The sequence below is a fragment of the Palaemon carinicauda genome, chromosome 4, assembly GCF_036898095.1.
Source record: "Palaemon carinicauda isolate YSFRI2023 chromosome 4, ASM3689809v2, whole genome shotgun sequence".
Classification (NCBI taxonomy): Eukaryota; Metazoa; Arthropoda; class Malacostraca; order Decapoda; family Palaemonidae; genus Palaemon; species Palaemon carinicauda.
In genome coordinates, this window is record NC_090728.1 from 33,096,227 (window position 1) to 33,121,292 (window position 25,066).

The 25,066-nt window shown below is 42.9% G+C and overlaps 1 protein-coding gene across 1 annotated transcript in view; it reads left to right on the top strand.

Moving 5' to 3' along the window:
- LOC137639362 (serine-rich adhesin for platelets-like) overlaps positions 1-18,245 on the top strand; it is an 81,516-nt gene extending 63,271 nt beyond the window's left edge. The window contains exon 10 of the mRNA XM_068371637.1: positions 16,714-18,245. Within this exon, the coding sequence (XP_068227738.1) occupies positions 16,714-16,776 (63 nt within the window). The 3' untranslated portion in view covers positions 16,777-18,245. The remainder of the gene's footprint in view (positions 1-16,713) is intronic.
- Positions 18,246-25,066: the final 6,821 nt, after the last annotated feature.

Below are 25,066 nucleotides of genomic sequence, written 5' to 3' on the forward strand. Positions count from 1 at the left end.
TGACCTGGTGGCGTCATCCGCACGTAAAGTCACAGCTTTACCTTCCGTGCCTAGACCTAGGATGGACACACCAGCGTCTAGGTTCATTCCGCCCTTTCGCGGCAGAACCTCCAGCAGAGGAGGTACCCGTGCCGATAGTCAACGTGGCAAAAAGAAGAAGGGTTCCAAGTCCTCAAAAGGCAGAGTCTGACTGCCAACCTCTCCAGACAGCAGTGGGAGCCAGGCTCAAGAACTACTGGCAGGCCTGGGAGAACAGGGGTGCAGACGCACAGTCTGTGAAGTTGCTCAGAGAGGGGTACAGGATTCCATTCTTGCGCAAGCCCCCTCTAGCAACTACTCCCATCGACCTCTCTCCCAGGTACAGAGAGGAGGACAAGAGGCTAGCTTTACAGCAAGAGGTGTCTCTCTTGCTACAAAAGGGAGCGGTAGTCATAGTCCGGGACCATCAATCCCCGGGCTTCTACAACCGTCTCTTCTTAGTAGCGAAGAAGACTGGAGGGTGGAGACCGGTGCTGGACGTCAGTGCTCTAAATGCCTTTGTCACCAAGCAGACGTTCACCATGGAGACGACGAAGTCGGTGCTAGCATCGGTCAGGAAGGAAGACTGGATGGTCTCGTTGGACCTAAAGGACGCGTACTTTCACGTCCCCGTCCATCCAGACTCCCAACCTTTCCTAAGGTTCGTCTTTGGAAAGGTCGTTTACCAGTTCCAAGCCCTGTGCTTTGGCCTAAGCACGGCACCTCTAGTGTTTACCAAACTGATGAGGAATATTGCCAAATTCCTGCATTTGGCAGACATCAGAGCCTCCCTCTATTTGGACGACTGGCTTTTAAGAGCTCCGTCAAGTCGTCGCTGTCTGGAGAATCTCAAATGGACTATGGATCTGACCAAGGAATTGGGTCTCCTGGTCAATATAGAAAAGTCCCAACTCGTCCCATCCCAAACTATAGTCTATCTAGGTATGGAGATTCAGAGTCGAGCTTTTCGGGCTTTTCCGTCGGCCCCCAGAATCAGTCAAGCCCAAGAATGCATCCAGAGCATGCTGAAAAGGAACCGATGTTCAGTCAGACAGTGGATGAGTCTAATAGGGACGCTTTCATCGCTGGACCAGTTCATCGCGTTAGGGAGACTCCACCTCCGACCCCTTCAGTATCACCTAGCTGCTCACTGGAGAAAGGACATGACGTTAGAAGCGGTCTTAGTTCCTATATCCGAAGAGATGAAGTCTGCACTGACTTGGTGGAAGAACAGCATTCTTCTCAAGGAAGGTCTACCACTGGCTGTTCAGACCCCCGACCACCTTCTCTTCTCGGACGCATCGGACACGGGCTGGGGTGCGACACTGGACGGTCGGGAATGCTCGGGCACGTGGAATCCGGATCAAAGAGCACTTCACATCAACTGCAAGGAGCTACTGGCAGTTCATCTGGCCTTGAGAAGCTTCAAGTCCCTCCTTCTAGGCAAGGTGGTGGAGGTGAACTCCGACAACACTACAGCCTTGGCGTACATCTCCAAGCAAGGAGGGACTCATTCGAGGAAGTTGTTCGAGATCGCAAGGGACCTCCTCACCTGGTCAAGAGATCGAAAGATATCGCTTGTAACGAGGTTCATTCAAGGCGACATGAATGTCATGGCAGACCGCCTCAGCCGGAAGGGTCAGGTCATCCCTACAGAGTGGACCCTTCACAAGAATGTTTGCAGCAGACTTTGGGCCCTGTGGGGTCAGCCCACCATAGATCTGTTCGCTACCTCGATGACCAAGAGGCTCCCAAATTATTGCTCACCGATTCCGGACCCAGCAGCAGTTCACGTAGATGCCTTTCTTCTGGATTGGTCCCATCTAGACCTGTATGCGTTCCCCCCGTTCAAGATTGTCAACAAGGTACTGCAGAAGTTCGCCTCTCACGAAGGGACACGGTTGACGTTGGTTGCTCCCCTCTGGCCCGCGAGAGAATGGTTCACCGAGGTACTGCAATGGCTAGTACACGTTCCCAGGACTCTTCCTCTAAGAGTGGACCTTCTGCGTCAGCCGCACGTAAAGAAGGTACACCCAAGCCTCCACGCTCTTCGTCTGACTGCCTTCAGACTATCGAAAGACTCTCAAGAGCTAGAGGCTTTTCGAAGGAGGCAGCCAGAGCGATTGCCAGAGCAAGGAGGACATCCACTCTCAAGGTCTACCAGTCAAAATGGGAAGTCTTCCGAAGCTGGTGCAAGGCGAATTCAGTTTCCTCAACCAGTACCTCTGTAACGCAGATAGCTGACTTCCTTTTACACCTAAGGAATGTAAGATCCCTATCAGCTCCTACGATCAAAGGTTACAGAAGCATGTTGGCAGCAGTCTTCCGCCACAGAGGCTTAGATCTTTCCACCAACAAAGATCTACAGGACCTCCTTAAGTCTTTTGAGACCTCAAAGGAGCGTCGGTTAGCCACACCAGGTTGGAACTTAGACGTGGTTTTAAGGTTCCTGATGTCAGCAAGGTTCGAACCGCTTCAATCAGCCTCTTTTAAAGATCTCACTTTGAAGACTCTTTTCCTCGTTTGCTTAGCAACAGCTAAAAGAGTCAGTGAGATACACGCCTTCAGCAGGAACATAGGTTTTACATCTGAAACGGCTACATGTTCCTTACAGCTTGGTTTTTTAGCTAAAAACGAGCTCCCTTCTCGTCCTTGGCCCAAATCGTTCGAGATTCCAAGCCTGTCCAGTTTGGTTGGAAACGAACAAGAGAGAGTACTATGCCCAGTTAGAGCTCTTAAGTACTATTTAAGACGTACAAAGCCATTACGAGGACAATCAGAAGCTTTATGGTGTTCTATTAAGAAACCTTCTTTACCGATGTCGAAGAACGCAGTTTCTTATTACATCAGACTTTTGATTAGAGAAGCCCATTCTCATCTGAATGAGGAAGACCATGCTTTGCTGAAGGTAAGGACACATGAAGTTAGAGCTGTCGCTACTTCAGTGGCCTTCAAACAGAACCGTTCTCTGCAGAGTGTAATGGATGCAACCTATTGGAGAAGCAAGTCAGTGTTCGCATCATTTTACCTTAAAGATGTCCAGTCTCTTTACGAGAACTGCTACACCCTGGGACCATTCGTAGCAGCGAGTGCAGTAGTAGGTGAGGGCTCAACCACTACATTCCCATAATCCCATAACCTTTTTTAATCTTTCTCTTGAAATGCTTTTTATTGTTGTTTTTGGGTTGTACGGAAGGCTAAGAAGCCTTTCGCATCCTGGTTGATTTGGCGGGTGGTCAAATTCTTTCTTGAGAAGCGCCTAGATTAGAGGTTGTGATGAGGTCCTTTAGTATGGGTTGCAGCCCTTCATACTTCAGCACCTAGGAGTCGCTCAGCATCCTAAGAGGATCGCGAGGCTCAGTAAGGAAGACGTACTTAAAAAGGCAGAGTAATGGTTCAAGTCGACTTCCTTACCAGGTACTTATTTATTTTATGTTTGTTATTTTGAATAACTGCTAAAATGAAATACGGGATACTTAGCTTCTAATGTTAACATGTATGCTGGTCTCCACCCACCCCCCTGGGTGTGAATCAGCTACATGATCACCGGGTAAGATTAATATTGAAAAATGTTATTTTCCTTAGTAAAATAAATTTTTGAATATACTTACCCGGTGATCATGAATTTAAGGACCCTCCCTTCCTCCCCATAGAGACCCAGTGGACCGAGGAGAAAATTGGTTCTTGTTGACAAGAAGTACCCGAGTACCTACTCGACAGATGGCGCTGTTGTTGTACACCCCCACCTGTATAGCGATCGCTGGCGTATCCCGACCGTAGGTTTTTTCTGTCGGGCAACAGAGTTGCAGCTACATGATCACCGGGTAAGTATATTCAAAAATTTATTTTACTAAGGAAAATAACATATTGTAATTTATGCAAAAGTAAGTAATAATGAGTTTTGTAATATAACATTAATATATTAGGTAAGTGCATCATTTATTTACATATTAGGTAAGTGTGTCATTTATTGAACCTAATGCACTTAGGTTAGAGTCTTTTTATGAAGTAATTGGCTCATTATATACTTTATTTCCCGTGTCATAAGACGCTACAATTGGTAAGATGCAACCCTATAGACTATATAGCTAACCAATTTGTGAAAAAATGAAATTAAGGATTTTTCAACCTATCATAGCAGCAATTCCTAGTCTGTGATCGTAGTGTGATTTTTCGTGTCAGTAAATTTTCATATTTTGGGTGCATTATGAAATGTGATAGGTAAATATTAATTAGCTCTTAACCCAGTTTTATTACATATTCATTTAAAACAGTTGTAGTTACTACCACCATCGTACCTATGTTTTCAAGGGTTTGTTGACATGAAAGCAGTATTGATGAAATTTTGGTAGAGAAGTAAAATTCAAGTAATATTTCCCAAATTCCTCTTGTATAAATTTTCATATAAAATTAATTATTGATTAAATACAGAATTCTTTAGAATCTTCACATGGTGGAATATTTTTTCTCATGTTTGTGTGACTCTAGGTCTAGTTAGTTTACAGCTAAATTGGTAACACTGCTCTCAAGTTGCAGAGAGATGTTTGTTCAAGTTTCTGTTCAGTAGGGGATTCAGCGTTATGAAGCTTCATCTGTGGTGGATAACGGGGGAGGGTGGGCTGTGGCACCCTAGCAGTACCAGCCGAACTCGGTTGAGTCCCTTGTCAGGCTGGGAGGAATGTAAAGAGGAGAGGTCCCCTTTGTTTCATTTGTTTGATGTCGGCTACCCCCAAAAATTGGGGGAAGTGCCTTGGTATATGTATGTATGTATGCAACCAAGTCATTATCAAAATATTGCTTTATTACAAAATATTAACAAAATATGAAAAAATAGGTAAATGCTGCATAAACAACAGCTTGGATACCATTAGTTGGCATGTTTGTATGTATATGGTGTTGGCGAGTTCATCTGCTGACCACCAAAACAAAAAATATATCTCATTACCTTTATTTATTAAAGAAAGTTCATTCAAAATAAATTCATTCATTAAATATAAATGATAATTGTCAGCTTATATGTTATGTTTGGTGAGTGTGTGTGTGTGTATGTTGTTACTGGGGTGTTTGAGGGTAGTCAAATTCCCCTATACAACTTTATCCTAGTGTTAAAATGCAGGGTGACTTTTGGGGTAATTTGCAGGGTGACTTTTGGGGTAATTTGCAGGGTGACTTTTGGGGTAATTTTCAGTAAAAAACTGCGTCTTATAACACGGGAAATGCTATATTTCCCATACAAATTCAAGGGTTTTTAATAAGATGCTTCTTTGTTCCAACACCTAGTACAAACCATTTCGCTCTTTATAGTGGTTATATAGTTCGGCAAAAGCTGAAACTAGCTAAAAGACTTATTATCGAGGTATAACCACCCACCGCTAGTTAGTAGGAGGGCTAGTGTGGGGTCGACTGGCAACCCCACTCATGCACACGCCAGTGGTATGACGTCACTTTTTATTTTGGCTCGATAAAGAAGACTGTCCTTCTCTCCTTTTAGCCTTTATTTAGAAAAATAAAACTGACCCAAAACCTTTATTTAATTTTTTTTCAGGAGTGTGTGTATCATGAGGCCTCACGATGGGGGTTTGTCCTGGCGTGGAAGGTCGCCCTTGTGACACCTTCCTGTTAGCCCCGGAGACTGATTCTCACGCCCTTTGTCATGGGTGTAGAGGTCACTCTTACTAGCAAGAATCTCCCTGTGGTGTATGTCGGGAATGGCCATCCTCCCAGTAAGTGTGGTTTGGTAGGTGTCAGAAGAACACTCCACGTTCAATAGAGACTTCTCTTTCGTGGTCTTCCTCAAAGGTAAAGAAGTCCTGATGTCATTCTCTGACTCCTCATTCTCTCCTTTTGGCTCTGCTTGATTGGTCTCCTCTGGGGAATGGTTGAACAAGAGTGATGGCCGTTTGACTCCTGAACAACCCTTAGGTTCTGAGGACACCGCCGCTTCCCCTAGCGAAGCAGCGCCTCCCTTGCCTGTAGGGGTCTTCCTCCGGTGACGCTGTGGGTTACATTTGGCCTTCCTTGGGGGTAAGGATTGACTATGGTCTTCTCCCTTGAGACCCCAGAGGTAATGCACCGAAAGAGCTTTTCGACCCCTTGGCTGTAATAACCTTCATTCTGCTCTTACTCCGTTCGTTTGCCCTGCTTCACCAGACGAACGAGAGCAGTTGCATACTAGTAACCCTTGTGGTTACCAGTAGGGTGATCTTCTTGAGGAGAACCTACTATCTGACGTTGATCACATTTCTCAGCTCGCCGATTATGATGCGCGCCTCGAGAGTGAGCTTGCTTAGTGCACTGAGGGCTTGCAAAGTATTAAGCACCAAGCTTTACCATTTGGTGTTGAGCGGCTATTTCATTCGCGAGCGAGGCTTTCCTCGCCTGAGTGGTTGCCCCTTGGGGTTTCAGGAAACAAGTGCTGGGTTCATCCATGCCTCGTTCCAGCTCTTCGTAGCATTGCTTTTCGGAACAAGACGCCGAAGGGGGTACAGAGGCTGTTTATTGTCGCTTCCCCTTTCTATAGAATCTTCAAGGTTTCATTAGACCTCTTCTCCTCTCATGTAATATTACTGTATTTTTTGTACTTTTTATTATTTGCATTGTTCTATATTGTATGATAGTACTTTTATTGTATCCAGTACAGTATTAAAGAAAAAAGATATTTCAGAGATATATCTCAGCCCTGAACGAGTTTGTCCAACAAACTCTGTTAAAAATGGCGATGGCAGAAATGGTCAGACAGGCTGTCAGACCAAAAGACTTCATGATAAACCTAGATTTGAAAGACGCATACTTCCAGATCCCGATCCATCTGTCGTTGAGAAAGTACTCAAGATTCATCCTGAACAAGAAGATATACCAATTCAAGGTGCTGTTCTTTGGCCTGTTCACAGCTAATCAGGTATTCATGAGAAAAGCTCCTCTGGTATTCACAAGGGTCTGTTTCCTAATGTCAACCTTGGCACACAAGAATGGCATTCATCTACTGCATTACCTAGCTGATGGTTTGATTTTAGCAGACTCGATGGAGACCGTTCTCCTTCATTGAGACAAGCTTCCCAGGTTTTTCTGCAATCTGGGAATTGTGGTAAATCATGAGGTCTGATATATCTCGGAATGCAAATGACACGCAACCAGGCAAAGTCTTCCTGTTCAAAGGCAGAATAGAGAGATTAAAGCAGGCAGCTTGCCCCATTCTGTAGCAAACCTCACTACCAGCACATCGGTGGCTGCAGCTGTTGGGTCACCTGTCCTCCCTGGAGCGTCTGGTGCCCAGTGACTGTCTTTGCATCCGGTCTCTCCAGTGGCAGCTAAAGGCCTTCTGGTCTCAGAATAAAGACCCTCTGAATTTTCATGTTTCTGTGGGGCCCAAGCAAAAGAGAGACCTGAGTTGGTGGGTGTCAGACACCAACCTACTCATAGGAGTAGATCTACTCTCACCTTCCGCAGAATTGATGCTCTTCACAGATGGGCAAAAGAAGGGTGGGGTGCTCACCCATTGCACCACGTGGCCTTCGGACTTTGGCCTGAGTCCAAATGAGTGCCACATGAACCTCCTAGAAATAAGGGTAGCCTTTCGGGGCCTTAAGCAATTCCAACTGCCTCTTTCATGACACTACATGGTTCTGATGAGTGACAACACCACGGTAGTGGCATACATAAACAAACAAGGAGGTACCTTTTCAAAGTTCGTTGTGCCATCTAGCTTTAGAGATAAGAGGGACGGAAGATAGCTCGGTAGCACTATCAGCCCATTTCATTCCAGGCAAGAAAAATGTACTGGGCGATAACCAGAGCAGGAAGACTCGGATAATTGGCTCTGAGTGGTCCTTGAAACATCAGAAAGAAAACAAATTTTTTACGTTATGGGGTTCAGTGATGATAGACCTGTTCATGATGTCCCTCAACCGGAAACTTTGTGTACTGCTTGCCAGTACCAGATCCCCAGGCAATCTGGCAAGGTTACCGCTCAGCCTTGAGCCTCGCCTTTAGATTGAGCCGAGTTAACATTTCCTCTTTGATGGAATTGTCTCGCATATGGAGTTTTGAATGTACCTGCCCTCAGCCGGAAGTCAGACCACTTCTTTGGAACATACAGTATTACACGAACTGGGGACCCTGATAGGAGCGCCTTACGACCCATTTCGTCAGTCATCAGGCTGTGACTTGTTGCTTAAGATAGTCGTCTTTGTTGCCCCAGTCTCTGTAAAGAGAGTCGGTGAGCTGCATGGTGTGTCCTTCATCATCGCCCATTCAAGGGGATGGGGACAGGTAACAATCAACTTCAGTCCTGATTTTGTTGCTAAGACTCAAAATCCGGCTATGGCGGAGCCTAGATTAGACCTCTCTGGATTGAAAGTATCCGTTCTGTAATCGATGATCCAGATTAAGTGTTACAATGGCCTGTGAGGACACTGAGGAGTAACCTTAAACAAACAACAGGAGCTCACCTACATGTCAACAGACTGTCAGTACAGGTAGGGTGAAGAGGAGAGTCACCAGGAACACTATCTCTTCCTTGATTCTCAACAGGTTATTGATCGTGCATTGAATCCTGACTCTCCTCCACAACGTCGTACACCCAAAGCTCATGATGTTGAGGGTATTAGTACGTCCTTAGCAGTCAAGAAGAACTACTCTGTGGCGTAGGTATTACAGTCGGGTGTTTGGAACCATCAAACTACCTTCACAACCTGCAAGACGTAACCCACAGGAAGCTGGGCACTTTCTCCTTGAGTTGTGTGGTGGCCTGGTCTAAACACCTCATCTCCATTGTATGACAAGTAGCAGTCAGTCGAGGGCAGACGTTACCGGGGATTAAGTGTAAAATTGATATTCAAGTGACTGGCCTCTTCGGTCTTCATTCTCCCTTCTTTTGGGGTTGCAGCACCCATGGAACTCTGCAAGCTGACTTCCTCTTTCTGTAGGTTGTACCATATTTCATTGTGTAGCCTGATATATGTAACATATTTGTTATGTCCCCATCCTTTCAGCTAGGTGGAGTCGGGTAATGTCTAGGTTAAGTATGGAGTAGGACTCCAACTATCCTTACCTGTTCAAGTCACAATGCTTAGTTCACACATAGTCACACCAATTGCCTAGGCCGTTAGCTCTCGCATACATTTGAACATAAGCGAGGTGTCAGTGTGTGTCTATTCAGCTTGTGCGAAGCACAAAATCACACTCTAGGTCAGAATGCCGGCTAGTTGGGATTTTGATCCACCTAAAGGTGAGTGACCACTGTAAAGTGCAAAAGGGTTTGTATTAGGTGTTGGAACAAATGACAAATATGGAAATACAGTAATTTGTAATTTTCAATATTAAACTTAGCCGGTGATCATATAAGCTGTCAGCTCTGCTGCCCGACAGAAAAACCTAAGGACAAAATACGCCAGCGATCGCTATACAGGTGGGGGTGTACATCAACAGCGCCATCTGTCGAGCAGGTACTCAAGTACTCCATGTAAACACAGAACCAATTTTCTCTCTGTCGTGCCACCGGCAAGACCTACTAAATACGCTGTTGCTTACTGGATTGATTTTCACAGATTTTGGTGAAGTACTCATTTCTAGTTATTAGCTTTCGCTTTGCAGAGGTTATCTTCAATACTTCCTTGCATTCTTTGATTGAATTTTGGATTATTTGTTGACGACTTGGATAGATTTTGAATTCCCCTTTAACTAATTCAAGATGGGTGACCCTTCTCAAGTCCCTAAATACAGGAAGTGTAGTGCTAGGGACTGTTCAAGGCGTCTTCCGAAGGCCTCTATCGATCCGCACACCATTTGTTCCAATTGTCGGGGTAAAACCTGTCAATTGGAAGATCGATGTGAGGAATGCGTTGGGCTTTCGGAATTCGATTTTCTCGAATTCCTGAAATATTCACGTAGGCTAGAGAGAGATAGAGTCAGGAGGAGTTCATCTCGCTCAGTTGATTTTTCCTCTCCCCATGCCCCACAACCTATTCCTTCCCCTGTAGTGGTTGCTCCTGATCCCCCTTCTAGCACTCAACAACCTTCGATGGCAGATATGATGCGTGCCATCCAGGCTCTGGGTGAGAGAGTCGAGTCATTGGCGAGTGACCGTAACCAACTCATGGCAGACGTCAGGGAGTTGAAGGGTAAGAGTGCAGTGGGTAGTGACAAAGTGAGTGGTAGTGTTGTGGAAAGTGTTAGTGTTGCGCTTGAGGGTGCGTCTGTTCGTGCCTGTCGTCCTCCCAGTCTGGGACCTCTTGCAAGCTCCCAAGCCCAGGGGAGAAGCAATGTCGTACGACCAAAGGGTTCGACAGGCTTTAATCAGCGGACAGACGTTCCCTCCGTGGTTTCGGACGTATCTTGCCAAGATCGCCCCACCCACAAGAAGACGAGAGAGCCCGTTTATTCCTCGTCTGCGGAAGATGTTTCTCGGAAGAAACAATGGACCAAGGTCTCACGACCTCTCAAACGCAAGGTCCCTTCCGCGCAAGTCCAACGGCCCAGTTGTAGCCACTGGGTCAGTTCGGACTCGCTGCAGTCTTCAGATGACTGCACACCTCCTAAGAGAGGCAAAGCGGTACCGCAACAGGCAGTAACACCGTCTGTTGCCGCACCTGCTACTGTAGACCCTAAGTGGGCTTTGCTGCAGACCATGCAGACACAGTTGTCATCTTTAATGCAGGACTTTCGTGCGGAGAAGGTTGACGCTGCACCCGTTAGCCTACAACCAACCACGGTTGTGCGTCCAGTTGACGCTGAGGCTACCTCCTCCCGCACTCCAGCTGTGAGAGTCCCGCCACCCATGCGCACTGTACCCTGCCAGCCGCATGTTGACGTTCGCCGACGCACGGAACCCTCCGTTGACGTTCGCGAGTTACAACAACAACAACCTAAGTTGTTTTGTTTTGACGCGGTGCGTCAACCTCCGCAACCCACTGTGGTTACCCCTACTCGCCCACAGCAGACTAGACAGTTAGGAGCAGACGCTTTGCGCCCCCGCGCAGCTATGGTTGTTGCCAGCTCACAGACTGGCCAACAGTTCCATGACGTTGCGTCCAGTGCAGTCACGCATGCACCCGTGCTGCCGGACTCAGCTGTCCAGCCAATGCCTACTCCTTTGCCGCTTCCTCCTCAGCATTCAGACGATGGACTCTCTGATGATGACGACGCTGCACACCTTGACGACCCGCACACGGACATCGACGAACCCAAGACCACGCCTCCCTCCTTGGACTTTAGGAAAGTACTTGCACTGTTCAAGGATATGTATCCCGATCAGTTTGTTTCTGCGGCCCCACGCTCACCTCCATCTGAGTTCGCTTTAGGCACGCAGTCATCCGCGCCTGCCTTTACGAAGCTCGTCCTCGCCCGCTCGTCCAAGAGAGCTTTAAGGGTGTTGGGAGATTGGATGCAGTCCAAAAAGCACCTTGGGAAGACAGCATTCTTGTTTCCCCCTGCGAAACTCGCTTCCAGATCGAGCGTCTGGTATGCCACGGGAGAAGTTCTCGGCTTGGGAGTTCCTGCCTCTGCCCAGGGCGACTTCTCAAGCCTAGTAGACTCTCCCCGCAGGCTGGCCATGAGACGCTCCAAGATTTGTTGGACTCCTTCAGATTTAGATCATCTGATGAAAGGAGTGTTCAGAGCGTTCGAAGTGTTTAACTTTTTGGATTGGTGTTTGGGAGCGTTGAGCAGGAAGACCTCCCCTTCTGACAAGGAAACTTCCATGCTAATTATGTCCTGCATGGACAAGGCCATACGGGACGGTTCCAGTGAGCTTGCGGCTTCGTTTGTTTCCGGGGTCCTCAAGAAACGAGAAAACCTTTGCTCCTTCTTGTCAGCTGGAGTAACACAATGTCAGAGGTCGGAGCTTATGTTTGCTCCTCTCTCGAAGTGCCTTTTCCCAGAGGAGTTGATCAAGGAGATTGCTGCCTCCTTGATTCAAAAAGACACGCATGACCTAGTTGCGTCATCTGCACGCAAAGCCACCCCTTTGCCTTCCGTGTCTAGACCCAGGATGGATACTCCAGCGTCAAGATTTATTCCGCCCTTTCGTGGCAGAGCCTCCAGCAGAGGAGGTGCTCGTGCCGAAGGGAAACGTGGGAGCAAGAAGAAAGGTACCAAGTCCTTTAGAGGCAGAGTCTGACTGCCACCTTCTTCAGACAGCAGTGGGAGCCAGACTCAAGAACTACTGGCAGTCCTGGGTGAACAGGGGCGCAGATGCACAATCTGTGAAGTTGCTCAGAGAGGGGTACAAGATCCCATTCTTGCGCAAGCCCCCTCTAGCAACGACTCCCATCGACCTCTCTCCCAGGTACAGAGAGGAGGACAAGAGACTAGCTTTGAAGCAAGAGGTGTCTCTCTTACTAGAAAGGGGAGCGGTAGTCAAAGTCCGGGACCATCAATCCCCGGGCTTCTACAACCGTCTCTTCTTAGTAGTAAAGAAGACAGGAGGGTGGAGACCGGTGCTAGACGTCAGTGCTCTGAATGTCTTTGTCACCAAGCAGACGTTCGCCATGGAGACGACAAAGTCTGTTCTAGCAGCGGTCAGGAAGGAAGACTGGATGGTCTCTTTAGACCTCAAGGACGCTTACTTTCACGTCCCCATCCACCCAGATTCCCAACCTTTTCTAAGGTTCGTTTACGGGAAGGTTGTCTACCAATTTCAAGCCCTGTGCTTTGGCCTAAGCACGGCGCCTCTTGTCTTTACGAAACTGATGAGGAATATTGCCAAATTCCTGCATTTAGCAGACATCAGAGCCTCCCTCTATTTGGACGACTGGCTTTTAAGAGCTTCGTCCAGTCGTCGCTGTCTGGAGAATCTAAAGTGGACTCTAGATCTGACCAAGGAATTGGGTCTCCTGGTCAATATGGAAAAGTCCCAACTGGTCCCATCCCAAACTATAGTGTACCTAGGGATGGAGATTCACAGTCAAGCTTTTCGGGCTTTTCCGTCGGCCCCCAGAATAAGTCAAGCCCAAGGATGCATCCAGAACATGCTAATGAAGGACCGATGTTCAGTCAGACAGTGGATGAGTCTGATAGGGACGCTTTCATCACTGGACCAGTTCATCGCGTTAGGGAGACTGCACCTCCGTCCCCTTCAATTTCACCTGGCTGTTCACTGGAGAAAGGACAAGACGCTAGAAGCGGTCTCGATCCCTATTTCCGAGAAGATGAAGTCATCACTGACCTGGTGGAAGGACAACATCAACCTCAGAGAGGGTCTGCCCCTGACTGTTCAGACCCCCAACCACGTTCTCTTCTTGGACGCATCGGACACGGGCTGGGGTGCGACATTAGACGGTCGGGAATGCTCGGGCACCTGGAACTCGGAGCAAAGAGCGTTACATATCAACTGCAAGGAGCTACTGGCAGTTCATCTGGCCTTGAAAAGCTTCAAGTCCCTCCTTCTAGGCAAGGTGGTGGAGGTGAACTCCGACAACACCACGGCCTTGGCGTACATCTCCAAGCAAGGAGGGACCCATTCTATGAAGTTGTACGAGATCGCAAGGGACCTCCTCACCTGGTCAAGAGATCTAAACCTGTCTCTAGTAACGAGGTTCATTCAAGGCAACATGAATGTCATGGCGGACCGCCTCAGTCGGAAGGGTCAAATCATCCCAACAGAATGGACTCTTCACAAGAATGTATGCAAGAGACTTTGGGCCACATGGGGCCAACCTACCATAGATCTCTTTGCAACCTCAATGACCAAGAGGCTCCCAAATTATTGCTCGCCAATCCCGGACCCAGCAGCAGTTCATATAGATGCCTTTCTACTGGATTGGTCCCATCTAGACCTTTATGCATTCCCCCCGTTCAAGATTGTCAACAAGGTACTGCAGAAGTTCGCCTCTCACGAAGGGACAAGGTTGACGTTGGTTGCTCCCCTCTGGCCCGCGAGAGAATGGTTCACCGAGGTACTGCAATGGCTAGTGGACGTTCCCAGAACTCTTCCGCTAAGAGTGGACCTTCTACGTCAGCCACACGTAAAGAAGGTACACCCAAGCCTCCACGCTCTTCGTCTGACTGCCTTCAGACTATCGAAAGACTCTCGAGAGCTAGAGGCTTTTCGAAGGAGGCAGCCAGGGCGATTGCTAGAGCAAGGAGGACATCCACTCTTAGAGTCTACCAGTCGAAGTGGGAAGTCTTCCGAAGCTGGTGCAAGTCGGTATCAGTATCCTCAACCAGTACCTCTGTAACTCAAATAGCTGACTTCCTTTTATATCTGAGGAAGGAAAGATCTCTTTCAGCTCCCACGATCAAGGGTTACAGAAGCATGTTGGCAGCAGTCTTCCGTCACAGAGGCTTAGATCTTTCCAACAACAAAGATCTACAGGACCTCCTTAAGTCTTTTGAGACCTCGAAGGAGCGTCGTTTGGCCACACCAGGTTGGAATTTAGACGTGGTACTAAGATTCCTTATGTCAGAAAGGTTCGAGCCGCTACAATCAGCCTCCTTTAAAGATCTCACTTTAAAGACACTTTTCCTCGTCTGCTTAGCTACAGCTAAAAGAGTCAGTGAGATACACGCCTTCAGCAGGAACATCGGATTTTCATCTGAAACGGCTACATGTTCTTTGCAGCTTGGTTTTCTAGCCAAAAACGAACTACCTTCTCGTCCTTGGCCCAAATCGTTCGATATTCCAAGCCTTTCTAATTTGGTTGGAAATGAACTAGAAAGAGTCTTGTGCCCTGTTAGAGCTCTTAAGTTCTATTTAAAACGAACAAAACCTTTACGAGGACAGTCAGAAGCTTTATGGTGTGCTATTAAGAAACCTTCTTTACCTATGTCGAAGAATGCAGTTTCCTATTATATTAGACTGTTGATACGAGAAGCTCATTCCCATCTGAATGAGGAAGACCATGCTTTGCTGAAGGTAAGGACACATGAAGTTAGAGCTGTCGCAACTTCAGTGGCCTTCAAACAAAACAGATCTCTGCAGAGTATAATGGACGCAACCTATTGGAGAAGCAAGTCAGTGTTCGCGTCTTTTTATCTTAAAGATGTCCAGTCTCTTTACGAGAACTGCTACACCCTGGGACCATTCGTAGCAGCGAGTGCAGTAGTGGGTGAGGGCTCAACCACTACATTCCCCTAATTCCATAACCTTTTTTAATCTTTCTCTTGAAATGTTTTTTATTGTTGTTTTTGGGTTGTCCGGAAGGCTAAGAAGCCTTTCGCATCCTGGTTGATTTGGCGGGTGGTCAAATTCTTTTCTTGAGAAGCGCCTAGATTAGAGGTTTTGATGAGGTCCTTTAGTATGGGTTGCAACCCTTGATACTTCAGCTCCTAGGAGTCGCACAGCATCCTATGAGGATCGCGAGGCTCAGTAAGGAAGACGTACTTAAAAAGGCAGAGTAATTGTTCAAGTCGACTTCCTTACCAGGTACTTATTTATTTTATGTTTGTTATTTTGAATAACTGCTAAAATGAAATACAAAATACTTAGCTCTTAATAATGTAAACATGTAATGCTGGTCTCTACCCACCCCCCTGGGTGTGAATCAGCTTATATGATCACCGGCTAAGTTTAATATTGAAAAATGTTATTTTTATTAATAAAATAAATTTTTGAATATACTTACCCGGTGATCATATATTAAAGGACCCTCCCTTCCTCCCCAATAGAGACCCAGTGGACCGAGGAGAAAATTGGTTCTGTGTTTACATGGAGTACTTGAGTACCTGCTCGACAGATGGCGCTGTTGATGTACACCCCCACCTGTATAGCGATCGCTGGCGTATTTTGTCCTCAGGTTTTTCTGTCGGGCAGTTGAGCTGACAGCTTATATGATCACCGGGTAAGTATATTCAAAAATTTATTTTATTAATAGAAATAACATTTTTACTAAGTATAGAAAGCTTTTTCCATACCAGTCCCGCTATCACTTAATTCCCCGGCAGGTCCTGCCTGCAATAAAAAGTGATGTCGTATCACTGGTGTGTGTGTGTGTGTGCGCGCGCGTGGGGTAGCCGGCCTCCCCGTCATGCTAACTAGCATTGGGTGGTTATACCTCACTAGGATTTCTTGGCCACTTTCAGCTTTTGCCAAAATATATATCCATTTCAAAGAGCTCAAGGTTTGTATAATTAGGAGGAATACATATTTTCAAATTTAATTTTTTCAATGATAGTTCAGTACTGAATTTTTATTTTTTTGTGGTTTTTTTTTTATTAATTTTCTCAACCAGCCACTTGAATGGTTTTCCAATATATTTGTGTCACTAATTGAAGGGGAAGAACATGGGAAAATTTCTAAAATTTCTAGTCTGAGATTGTGGAGAATAAGCTATATGAACATCAGGAGATGTTATAGAAATAATAGAAAATTATGTGAAATTACTGGACATAAAATATTCGAAACTGATACTGAAAGGAGTTAAAAATTCATGTCGTAGAGTATTTCTTACTTGACTAAAATGGATAAGATAATTTAATCATATTAAAAGAAATGAAATGCATTATATTTTTTAGTAACTTTTTAAAAAGGAATTAGAAGCATTCTGGGCTATCATTTATTATATTACATATCACATCAGAAAACAATTACTCATCAGGCATGGTGTGTTAGTTAAGGGCCTTTGTGATTTTTTTTTTTCTTTTTTATGTTTTGTGGTACAGGACCATATCTTTTTTTTTTGAAGTGGGAATTAGGTTAATGTTTATGGATTCTTTGGTATAAGAAAGGTCTCTAATGATTCTTATTTTTATTTGTTTCAGGTAAGACGTAAACAGTTAGAAAAGTTGACTGGGAAGACTGATCCAGAAAACTTTCAGAAGTGACTTTTTTTTTATTGAAATGTTGCAATTAGAGCAGATCTAGAGGTTGGATAATATATTTTCTCATTTTTTTTTTGTAAACCAGCAGATTTGTGTTTTCTTTTTCTGATACTATATCAAATCTCATGATAATTTGAAACTTTTACTCTGCATACTTCGTGACTGTCAATTATAGGAACATAAAAAATTTGTTGGGAAAGAAAACTTATATGTGATTTAAGTATACCAGCTGAATACCAAAGGATTACCTAACTAAATTGTGAGTGCAGGAGTAACAAAGTAAGAGTAGCAAAATGTTTTGGAAAGATGCCGTGTTTTTAAGAACAGCTGGGCCAATTTTGAATTCTTTACATGGTCTTTCAAAACTGATGCAATGCTAATAAGAAAATACCTTGAACAGTTTTAGAATCTAGGAACAAACATTTTATCAGAGTAGAACTTTTGTTTAATGGTTAAAGTTGAATTAAGAATTAAGGTGGAATTTCTTTACTGAATTCAAAATTCTGGGAGTTAGATTGCTAAGAAGAATTACAGATCTTATGTTGAAAACTAAGAAGAATTACACAGATCTTCTTATGATGAAGTGCCTTATAGGTTAGGAAAGTTATCAAAAGAGATTATTAGAACTTTTGTAACATTCGGCATTGATATTGACTAGAGTGTGGTCACCGTAGTAAAATTCAGACAATCAAAATGAATTATTTGTGAGAATTTTGCTGAAATACTGAATATGGTAGACGTTTAGTATGACGAAAGGAAGGAATAAGAATTGAGAATTATACTTACATTAATGAACATTTTAAAGATGGACTTCAAAATTAGAGAAGGTCATAGAAGTGCTCCAAAGACATTTTTAACATGATAAATGTATTCTTTTATTTGTGCTTATGTCAAAGATTATCTAAGTTTAAACACTTTGTGAACCCTAACTCCTTTATAGTGGTCAAATATGTAAAGATTACTTTTCTTTTTAACTTTGGCAAATGCTACTTTTATATTGTCTTTTAAAACCCAAATGGATGTATATTATATATTACTATTTTCCTCAAGATATGTTTTCATTTTGTCTTTTACATATTTCACTGTTGAAAGTTAATCTATTAATTGATGCAAGGAAAATTTCAAAATTTGGGTGCACTGAGAGAAAGGTGTAATTACCTCTTGACTAAAATAGCGCAGTCCAGCGCTGTGTTGATGAATATTTAGGAAATGGACAGATTCAAGAAAAATTCGATTTATATACTGTAATTTAACAGATATAAGAATTCAGTTATATTTTTTTCTGGTATATTATTAATTGGGTTTGTAGCGCTTGATGAATCAGTGTTAATTCACCGTAATTCATATGGGCAACTTTAATGAGAACAAACTATTTAATTATTTTTTTTTTTTATAGAGAGAAGACTATTTGTCACACAGCAATTTTCAGGCAAATACATTGTGTACTCATCCAGATAGGGTAGACAAAAAAAAAAGACAAAAAAAATTAAGCCCATCTTATATACGTGTATATCCCGATAAGTTTCTTCTAAGACAAGTTTCTTGAAAAATAAGCAACTTGATTGGCATAAAGGAAATTGTTTACACTGCACCATCCAAATCCATTTTAAAAGAGGTGCATTTGTCTAATTTTGTTATTTTTTACTAAAAGAGGAGTTTTTTAATGTGCAAAGTTTTTCCCTAAAAAGATTAAATTCTGTATACTGCATGTCTTGAAAAATTTTTTCTTTAATCTATCAGTAGCCATTGAATTTATCAAAGACATATGGGGTCTTGGCCTTTGATTGTACCAAAGACCCTTCTGTATACTGTACTGTATTCAACCTTTGGATATCCCATAACTAACATTAATTCCATATTTGTTTAGCTTAAACTAAAGTTGGCTTAAACTTATCATTGCATTTATGAGACTCAGTAAACTGCATCCTATTTAAAAGGGGAGTCATAGGAAAAAAAGAACCGCAACAATGTTACTGATGACTAAAGAACACTATTAAGTTGAGTAGTTACTTTATTTTGACTCAGAACATATAGTTTAATTTTTTGAAAATTTATCTGAATATGTGATTTCCTATATTTTGTTGAAAATTTATCGCTACCAAATTCTTGATTATTTTTTTGGTATGATTTCCTTCAAAACTAATTTTTCTATATATATATATATATATATGTGTAAGAAAGTAGTGGAACCTCAGAGATTAAATTCTTTTCATCTCTAGCATAACAGTCTTTGAGCAAATTTTGGAAAATATATTGTCTTGGTCATTGGAGGAACTTTTGGGGGTTGAACAAATATTGCAACTGATGGAAATTTATGAGTCGGGACATGTTGACAGTTGTATAATGTGTTGCAAGCAAAGATAGCTTCAATACTGTACATTCAGTTAAACAAAAGCTGTATCCTAGGGCACACCTACAAAATATCTAGCTAAATTGTTCAAGGAAAGAGCCAGGTTCCACTTAGTAAAACTAATATGAAAGAGAGTATGAAGGACAAATAATGATTGTTTCTGGAGTAGCTGAAAAGTTCAGGAGTATTGTTTTTAGGGGCAGTCTCTTTGGACTGGTTACATAGTAAATACAATTGTACGGATTGTATATTTGTGACTCAGTCCGAGAAGGAGAGCGAAAAATAATCTTTTTGGGAGATCGGAATCTGTGCGGGCTAGTCTTATAGAACACGGAAGAGTAGCTGTGATGAGAAATTTAACTGCAAATGTAGGAATGGAGTCACTGAAATAAATAAGAATTATGCGTTGTGGAAATGTGCTTGGTAAGACCCCATTTAGAAATGCATATTTTCCAAAGAATGAAAGTGTAATTGAGAACGAGAAACGTGGGGCGTTAGTTTTCTAGATTACGTCTAATCACAACGTTAATGGACTAGCAAGTTGATGTATATAATTAGAAAAGTGTTTAAGAGTTATATTTGATCAGTACTGTATTTGGTTGAAACATCTTAATGACAAATGCAGTATTCTAAATGGGAGAAGAATGTTGGAACACATTGGTATAAGTGTAATTAAGGATATAGAAGGAGCTAATAACGAGAAAGTGTTTAAGCTGTGGGCTGGGATTGAAAAGATGGAGGAGGAAGGAGTAGATGTAGAGTTTGGAACGTTATGGCTAGGTTTTTGATAGTTTAGCTTTGGTTTGTTTCTTTGTTTCCATTTCATAGATTTGTTAGAACGGATTAAAGAGGTTCTATAATACAGATGTCTTTAATAGTCAGACAGCAGGTAGATATAACAAATCAGTCTTGATAGTCGTCATATACACCTATGATACTTATTTATTTATTTGCTCTATTTTACATTCTATTGATAATAGTAAATTTGATCTACTTCAGACAATGTACACGTGGGACAAAGCAATGTCTAATGCATCTATGTACCCACTATTATAGTAATGACTACTATTTCTATTTATTTTGATAAAAACACTTAGAAATTTATGTAGCTGCAATGGGGTACCCCGCAAGAGGAAGATGAAACAACTTAAGTGGTGGAAAGCGAAGTAGAATTTATAGCAACATGATCTGTACTCGCCAAAAACATACTTTTCCCAAAACATGAAAAAAAGAAGGAAAACCATTATCTCTTGGTAATCACAATAAATTCTTATATATATAACTTATTTACTTACTGTGCTCTACTTTCTATCTTTTTCTTTTTATGTGTGCTACCCATATTTACCAGTTAAAAGTTTTCATGTTGAACAGTGTATTATAGTGTATATATATGTACAGTGCAGTAATTTAAAGTGGTAATAAATCGATGTACTCTTGTTTTTGTTTTATTAGTTATTCTGTACCCATTCTGTTTACTATTATAGAAATACCATATTAAATTAAAAGTTCTCTTGTATGTAATATGAGGAGGTCAAAGTTATAAGCTTAATTTGACAGTAGAACAAAAAAAAGTTAAGATCACCTCTCACCATAGGTGATTAAGATGTTTATGCTCTATCTACACACTTTCTTTGTTTTTTTTTTCATACTGAATTACCTCACTGGTTGCAGTGTCTGGCATTCTGTTCAAATTTTTTAATCCAATCTATTCAAGAAAATACATACTACCGTTATTCATAAGACAAAAGTTATAAAATCTGTGTTATAAGAATTGAACCCTTAAATTTAAGAACCTGATATGTAGGGAGGTGACATGATTTTAGTAAGAACTCGTGTTAGTACTATCCATAGTTATTACAAGGGTTTAACTTGAGTTGGATTTGATGAACTTTCAAGCCTTTAACTCTGAAGTTGTTTCATGTTTATTCATATATTTAATTTTCATTTTATTTCTATATGCATGAAAGACAACAGAAAAGTATTGTACAATGATAATATACAGTTCTAACCTGGTATTTGTTCCAACGCTTCATACTAACTCTTTCGCTCTTTATAGGGAATGTACTTTCGGCAAAGCTACAAACTAGCCATAAGATTTTAAGCGAGGTATAACCCCTTACTGCTAGTTAGTGGTGGTAGTACGATCATCCCGCTCACACATACTTGTGATATACTGTCACTTTTGCTTTTGGCTCTGTAGAGTGCAGATGTAGTGTCTCTCTACTGTTAACATGATACAAACTGGCTTTTGACTTTCTTGCTTTTTCTAATTCAGGTGTGCTTGGTTTTTTTTAAGATCCGGTTATGCAGGTTTCTTCTGGTTGTGAAGTGCACCAATGCAGCACCTTCATGTCCCCCCTTGACACCGATCGTCATTCCCTTTGACTTGCAGAGGTCACTCTTGTAAGCAGGACATGCCTTATAATTAGTGTCGGCAGTGGTCGTCCTCCCAGTGGGTGAGGTTTGGAAGGTGGCATAATAAATCCAAAAGGGATTCTTCTAAGGGGTCCTCCTCAAAGGTGAAGCAACCCTGACTTTTTTCTCCGTTGGCTCAATCCCTCCACGTTGACTCTGCCCACTCGTTCTCCTCCAGAGGACGGTCGGGTAAGAGTGATGGCCTTTTGACCCCTGGTCAACCCTTGGTCATAGAGGATGCCGCCACTTCCCTTAGCGAAGTGGCAACGCCCTCTGGCCTTCCTTAGGGATTTCAAGTCCCCTTCAAAGGAACAGCATTTGGAGATGATCCAGTTGGGGGCACAGAGGAAGCTTACATCTGCGTCCTCCGAAGTTAACCTTGGTCTTCCTCTCCAAGACTCTGAAGGTAACGCACCATCCATTGTTCATATCTCTTCAGCATATAAACAAGAGCATGTGCAGACTAGTACTCCTCAGAGTTTCCAATTGGGTGAGCCAAATGCGACTAACCCAGAGTCTGATGTTAGTCAGTCTCATCAGCTCGTAGATTACAATGGATTCCCTCAGCCTGAGTACGCTCAGTGAGTTGAGGGTCTATGGAGTATGACGCACCGAGCTTCACCTCTCAGAGGTGAGCAACTCATGCTTCTCCTTAGTGGTCGCCTCCACAGGGATTTCTGAAACGAGTGCTAGATTCATCGATGCCTCTTTCCAGTCCGGAGAATGGTCTGGAGAATGTGTTCTTTCCTGGCCCCCTACTGTTTCAACAGAAAGTTCCAAGTTTTTTAAGCCAGGACTTTTGGGCCCTGCACTTGTGGTTTTTCTCCCGGCGGGGAATAAACCCACCTTTCCTGCTGCGCACATGCACACAGGCTTCATCTTCACACCTGGAAGTTATCCAGCAACTTCTTAGAAAAAGAAGCTATTCAAGACCTGTTGCAAAGAGAAGGGCAGGATACCTCCGGGAGTTGTCTGGACTGTCTTTTGTGGAAGGGGTATTGCTCCCCTTAGTGCCATTATTCCAACAATATCGTGGTTTTTATTGTACTTCAGGTAGGAAAATCTCTGCTCGTTAACATCGGTCAAAGGCTATCGCTTAGCCTTGAGCATCGCTTTTAGACTGAATGTAGTGAACATTTTCTTCTCGATGGAATTGCCCCTCCTCGTACAGAACTTTGAGTGAACCTGTCCTCTGTCACAAGTTAGACCTCCTCCTTGGAATTTAGCACAAGTACTGTACTACGTCTTGAAAGGAGAGCCTTATAAACCTCTTCGTGAAGCATCAGACCGTGACTTGATGTTAAAGACGGTTTTCTTTTTGGCCTTGGCCTCTGTAAAGGGAGTCAGCAAGCTACATGGTCTTTCCTATATTGCCAATTCAAGGGGATGGGGGAATGTGATGCTCAGCTTTGTCCCTGAGTTCGTGACTAAGACTCAAAATCCGGCTGTAGCTGATCCTAGATTCTGGCCCTTCCGGACTGAGAATCTCCTTTCTGTAACAGACGACCTAGATCAACTGTTACTCTGCCCTTTATAGGCACTGAGGAAATACCTAAAAGAAACTGCCAGAGCCTGCCTCAGATCAGCAGGCTCTTTGTGAGCTCAGGAAGAGTCAAAAGGAAAGTCATTAAGAACTCCATCTCATCTTGGATCAGACAGGTAATCACGAGAGCCATACAACCTGAGTTCAGCAACCCAGCGAGTTCAATCACTGAAAATGAGGATTTTTGCTATGATTATGAGTATTGTGTTGATAAAAGGAAAAATTTATAACTGGCAGATACGCTGAGTCGAGCTTACTTGGAATTGCAGGTTGATATGGCAGTTCCAAGAATCTGCTCATTTGTACCTGAAACTGCACCTGACAGGAGCATGGAAGAAATCCAGGAGTTAACTGCAAATGATCCACCCTCTACACAATTAATGGTTGGCCTGAGTTCAGACAGAAAGTAGTGTATGAAGCCAAAACTTTCTTGATTTTCAAGACCCATTATCATATGAAAATGGTATGATATATAAAGGTCCATACTGTATATCAAAAATTTACCCTCCAGTGATTGAAAAGCTGGTCCACGCTTCTCACAATGCTCCAGAAACAATGAGGTGAGCGAGAGAAACTATTTATTGGCCAGAAATATTCAAAGAAGTTGAAATGATGGCAAATGGTTATCAAAATTGCCAAGGGTTGAAGCAAGCCAACAGGAAAGAGCAGCTCATCACGCTTGATTTAGTAAGTGAACCCTGGCAGAAAACTGGATGCGATTTATTTGAGCTTGAAAGACGTGGTTATCTGGTAGTTGTCGACTATTGCACCGATTTCATAGAATATGAGTACTGTTCCTGAAATTTCCAATTGCGAGAAATGTTACTCACGGAATTGAGAAGATGTGTTCTACATTTGTAAGACCTAAGACTTTGGTGAGCGATATTGGTTCTCAGTTCACTAGTTGCAAATTCCAGAACTTCATCAAAGAATGGAACATTAACTAACAGATGTCATCACTTAATCACCAGCAAGGCAATGGAGAGGCCAAGGTTGCAGGAGAAATAGTTAAGAACCTAATGAAGAAATGTTTAAAAGAAGGTTCAAACATGTATCTTGCACTACTTGAACAGAGAAGTATACCAAGATAAGAGTCTGTTAGTCCTCCTGAAGCTATGTTTGGCCGAAAAACTGAGACTCAACTGTCTATGAAACAGATGAAAGAGGAGATTAAGCGACCCTAAGATGCAGTGAAAGTTAACAACAGAAGTCATACAACAAGTCAAACAATCGGTACATTATGTCCTGGAAGAATGGCAATACTGAGAGGTCTTGGAAAGCAGGCACAATCATAAAATAACTAGTTGAAAGAAAATATCTCGTCCAATGCCAGAAAGGAGAAATTTATGTCAGAAATCAAGTTGATTCAAGGCTAAGTTACTGACAAATATCAGAATACTAGAAACTGAATTGCTATGTCTAGTAAGACAACACACAGTGAACCTGATCCTCATCCCAATGAAAATAATGCTCATCACCTCTGTGAAACCAATCGGTCTGGAAGTCCAAAGTAGAGAAGTCAAAGGTACCTGAAACCTGCAAGACAAGCAGAAAAACGTATGATTGTAAAACTACCTTAAAGGGAATGAAAACCCCCAGTAAAACTGAAAGACCATGTCTAGAAAGGGGCTGATCTAAATTAACTTGTATAAATGATCAAGTCTGATGTACAGTAAGCTGCCTTATGTGAATGATAAGAATTTTTGTAGACACTGAAATTTTGATCTTGAGGATAAGTAACTAACAGTTTGATATTAATTATTAGATAAAGAATTTATTTTAATTTAGAAAAAGAGTAATGTTGATTATCTACGTACTTACTGCCACAGATTGTGCTGGATGTTTCTAAAACTGTGGTGGCCCTTCCAGTCAATTGTTTGTTTACATGTAGAAGGGTCCACATGTTTTGGTATGATTCTAGTATGTTCCTTTTGTCTATATATTTGACTTGTAACTGTGAATGCCATCAGTTCTGTTCTGTTTAG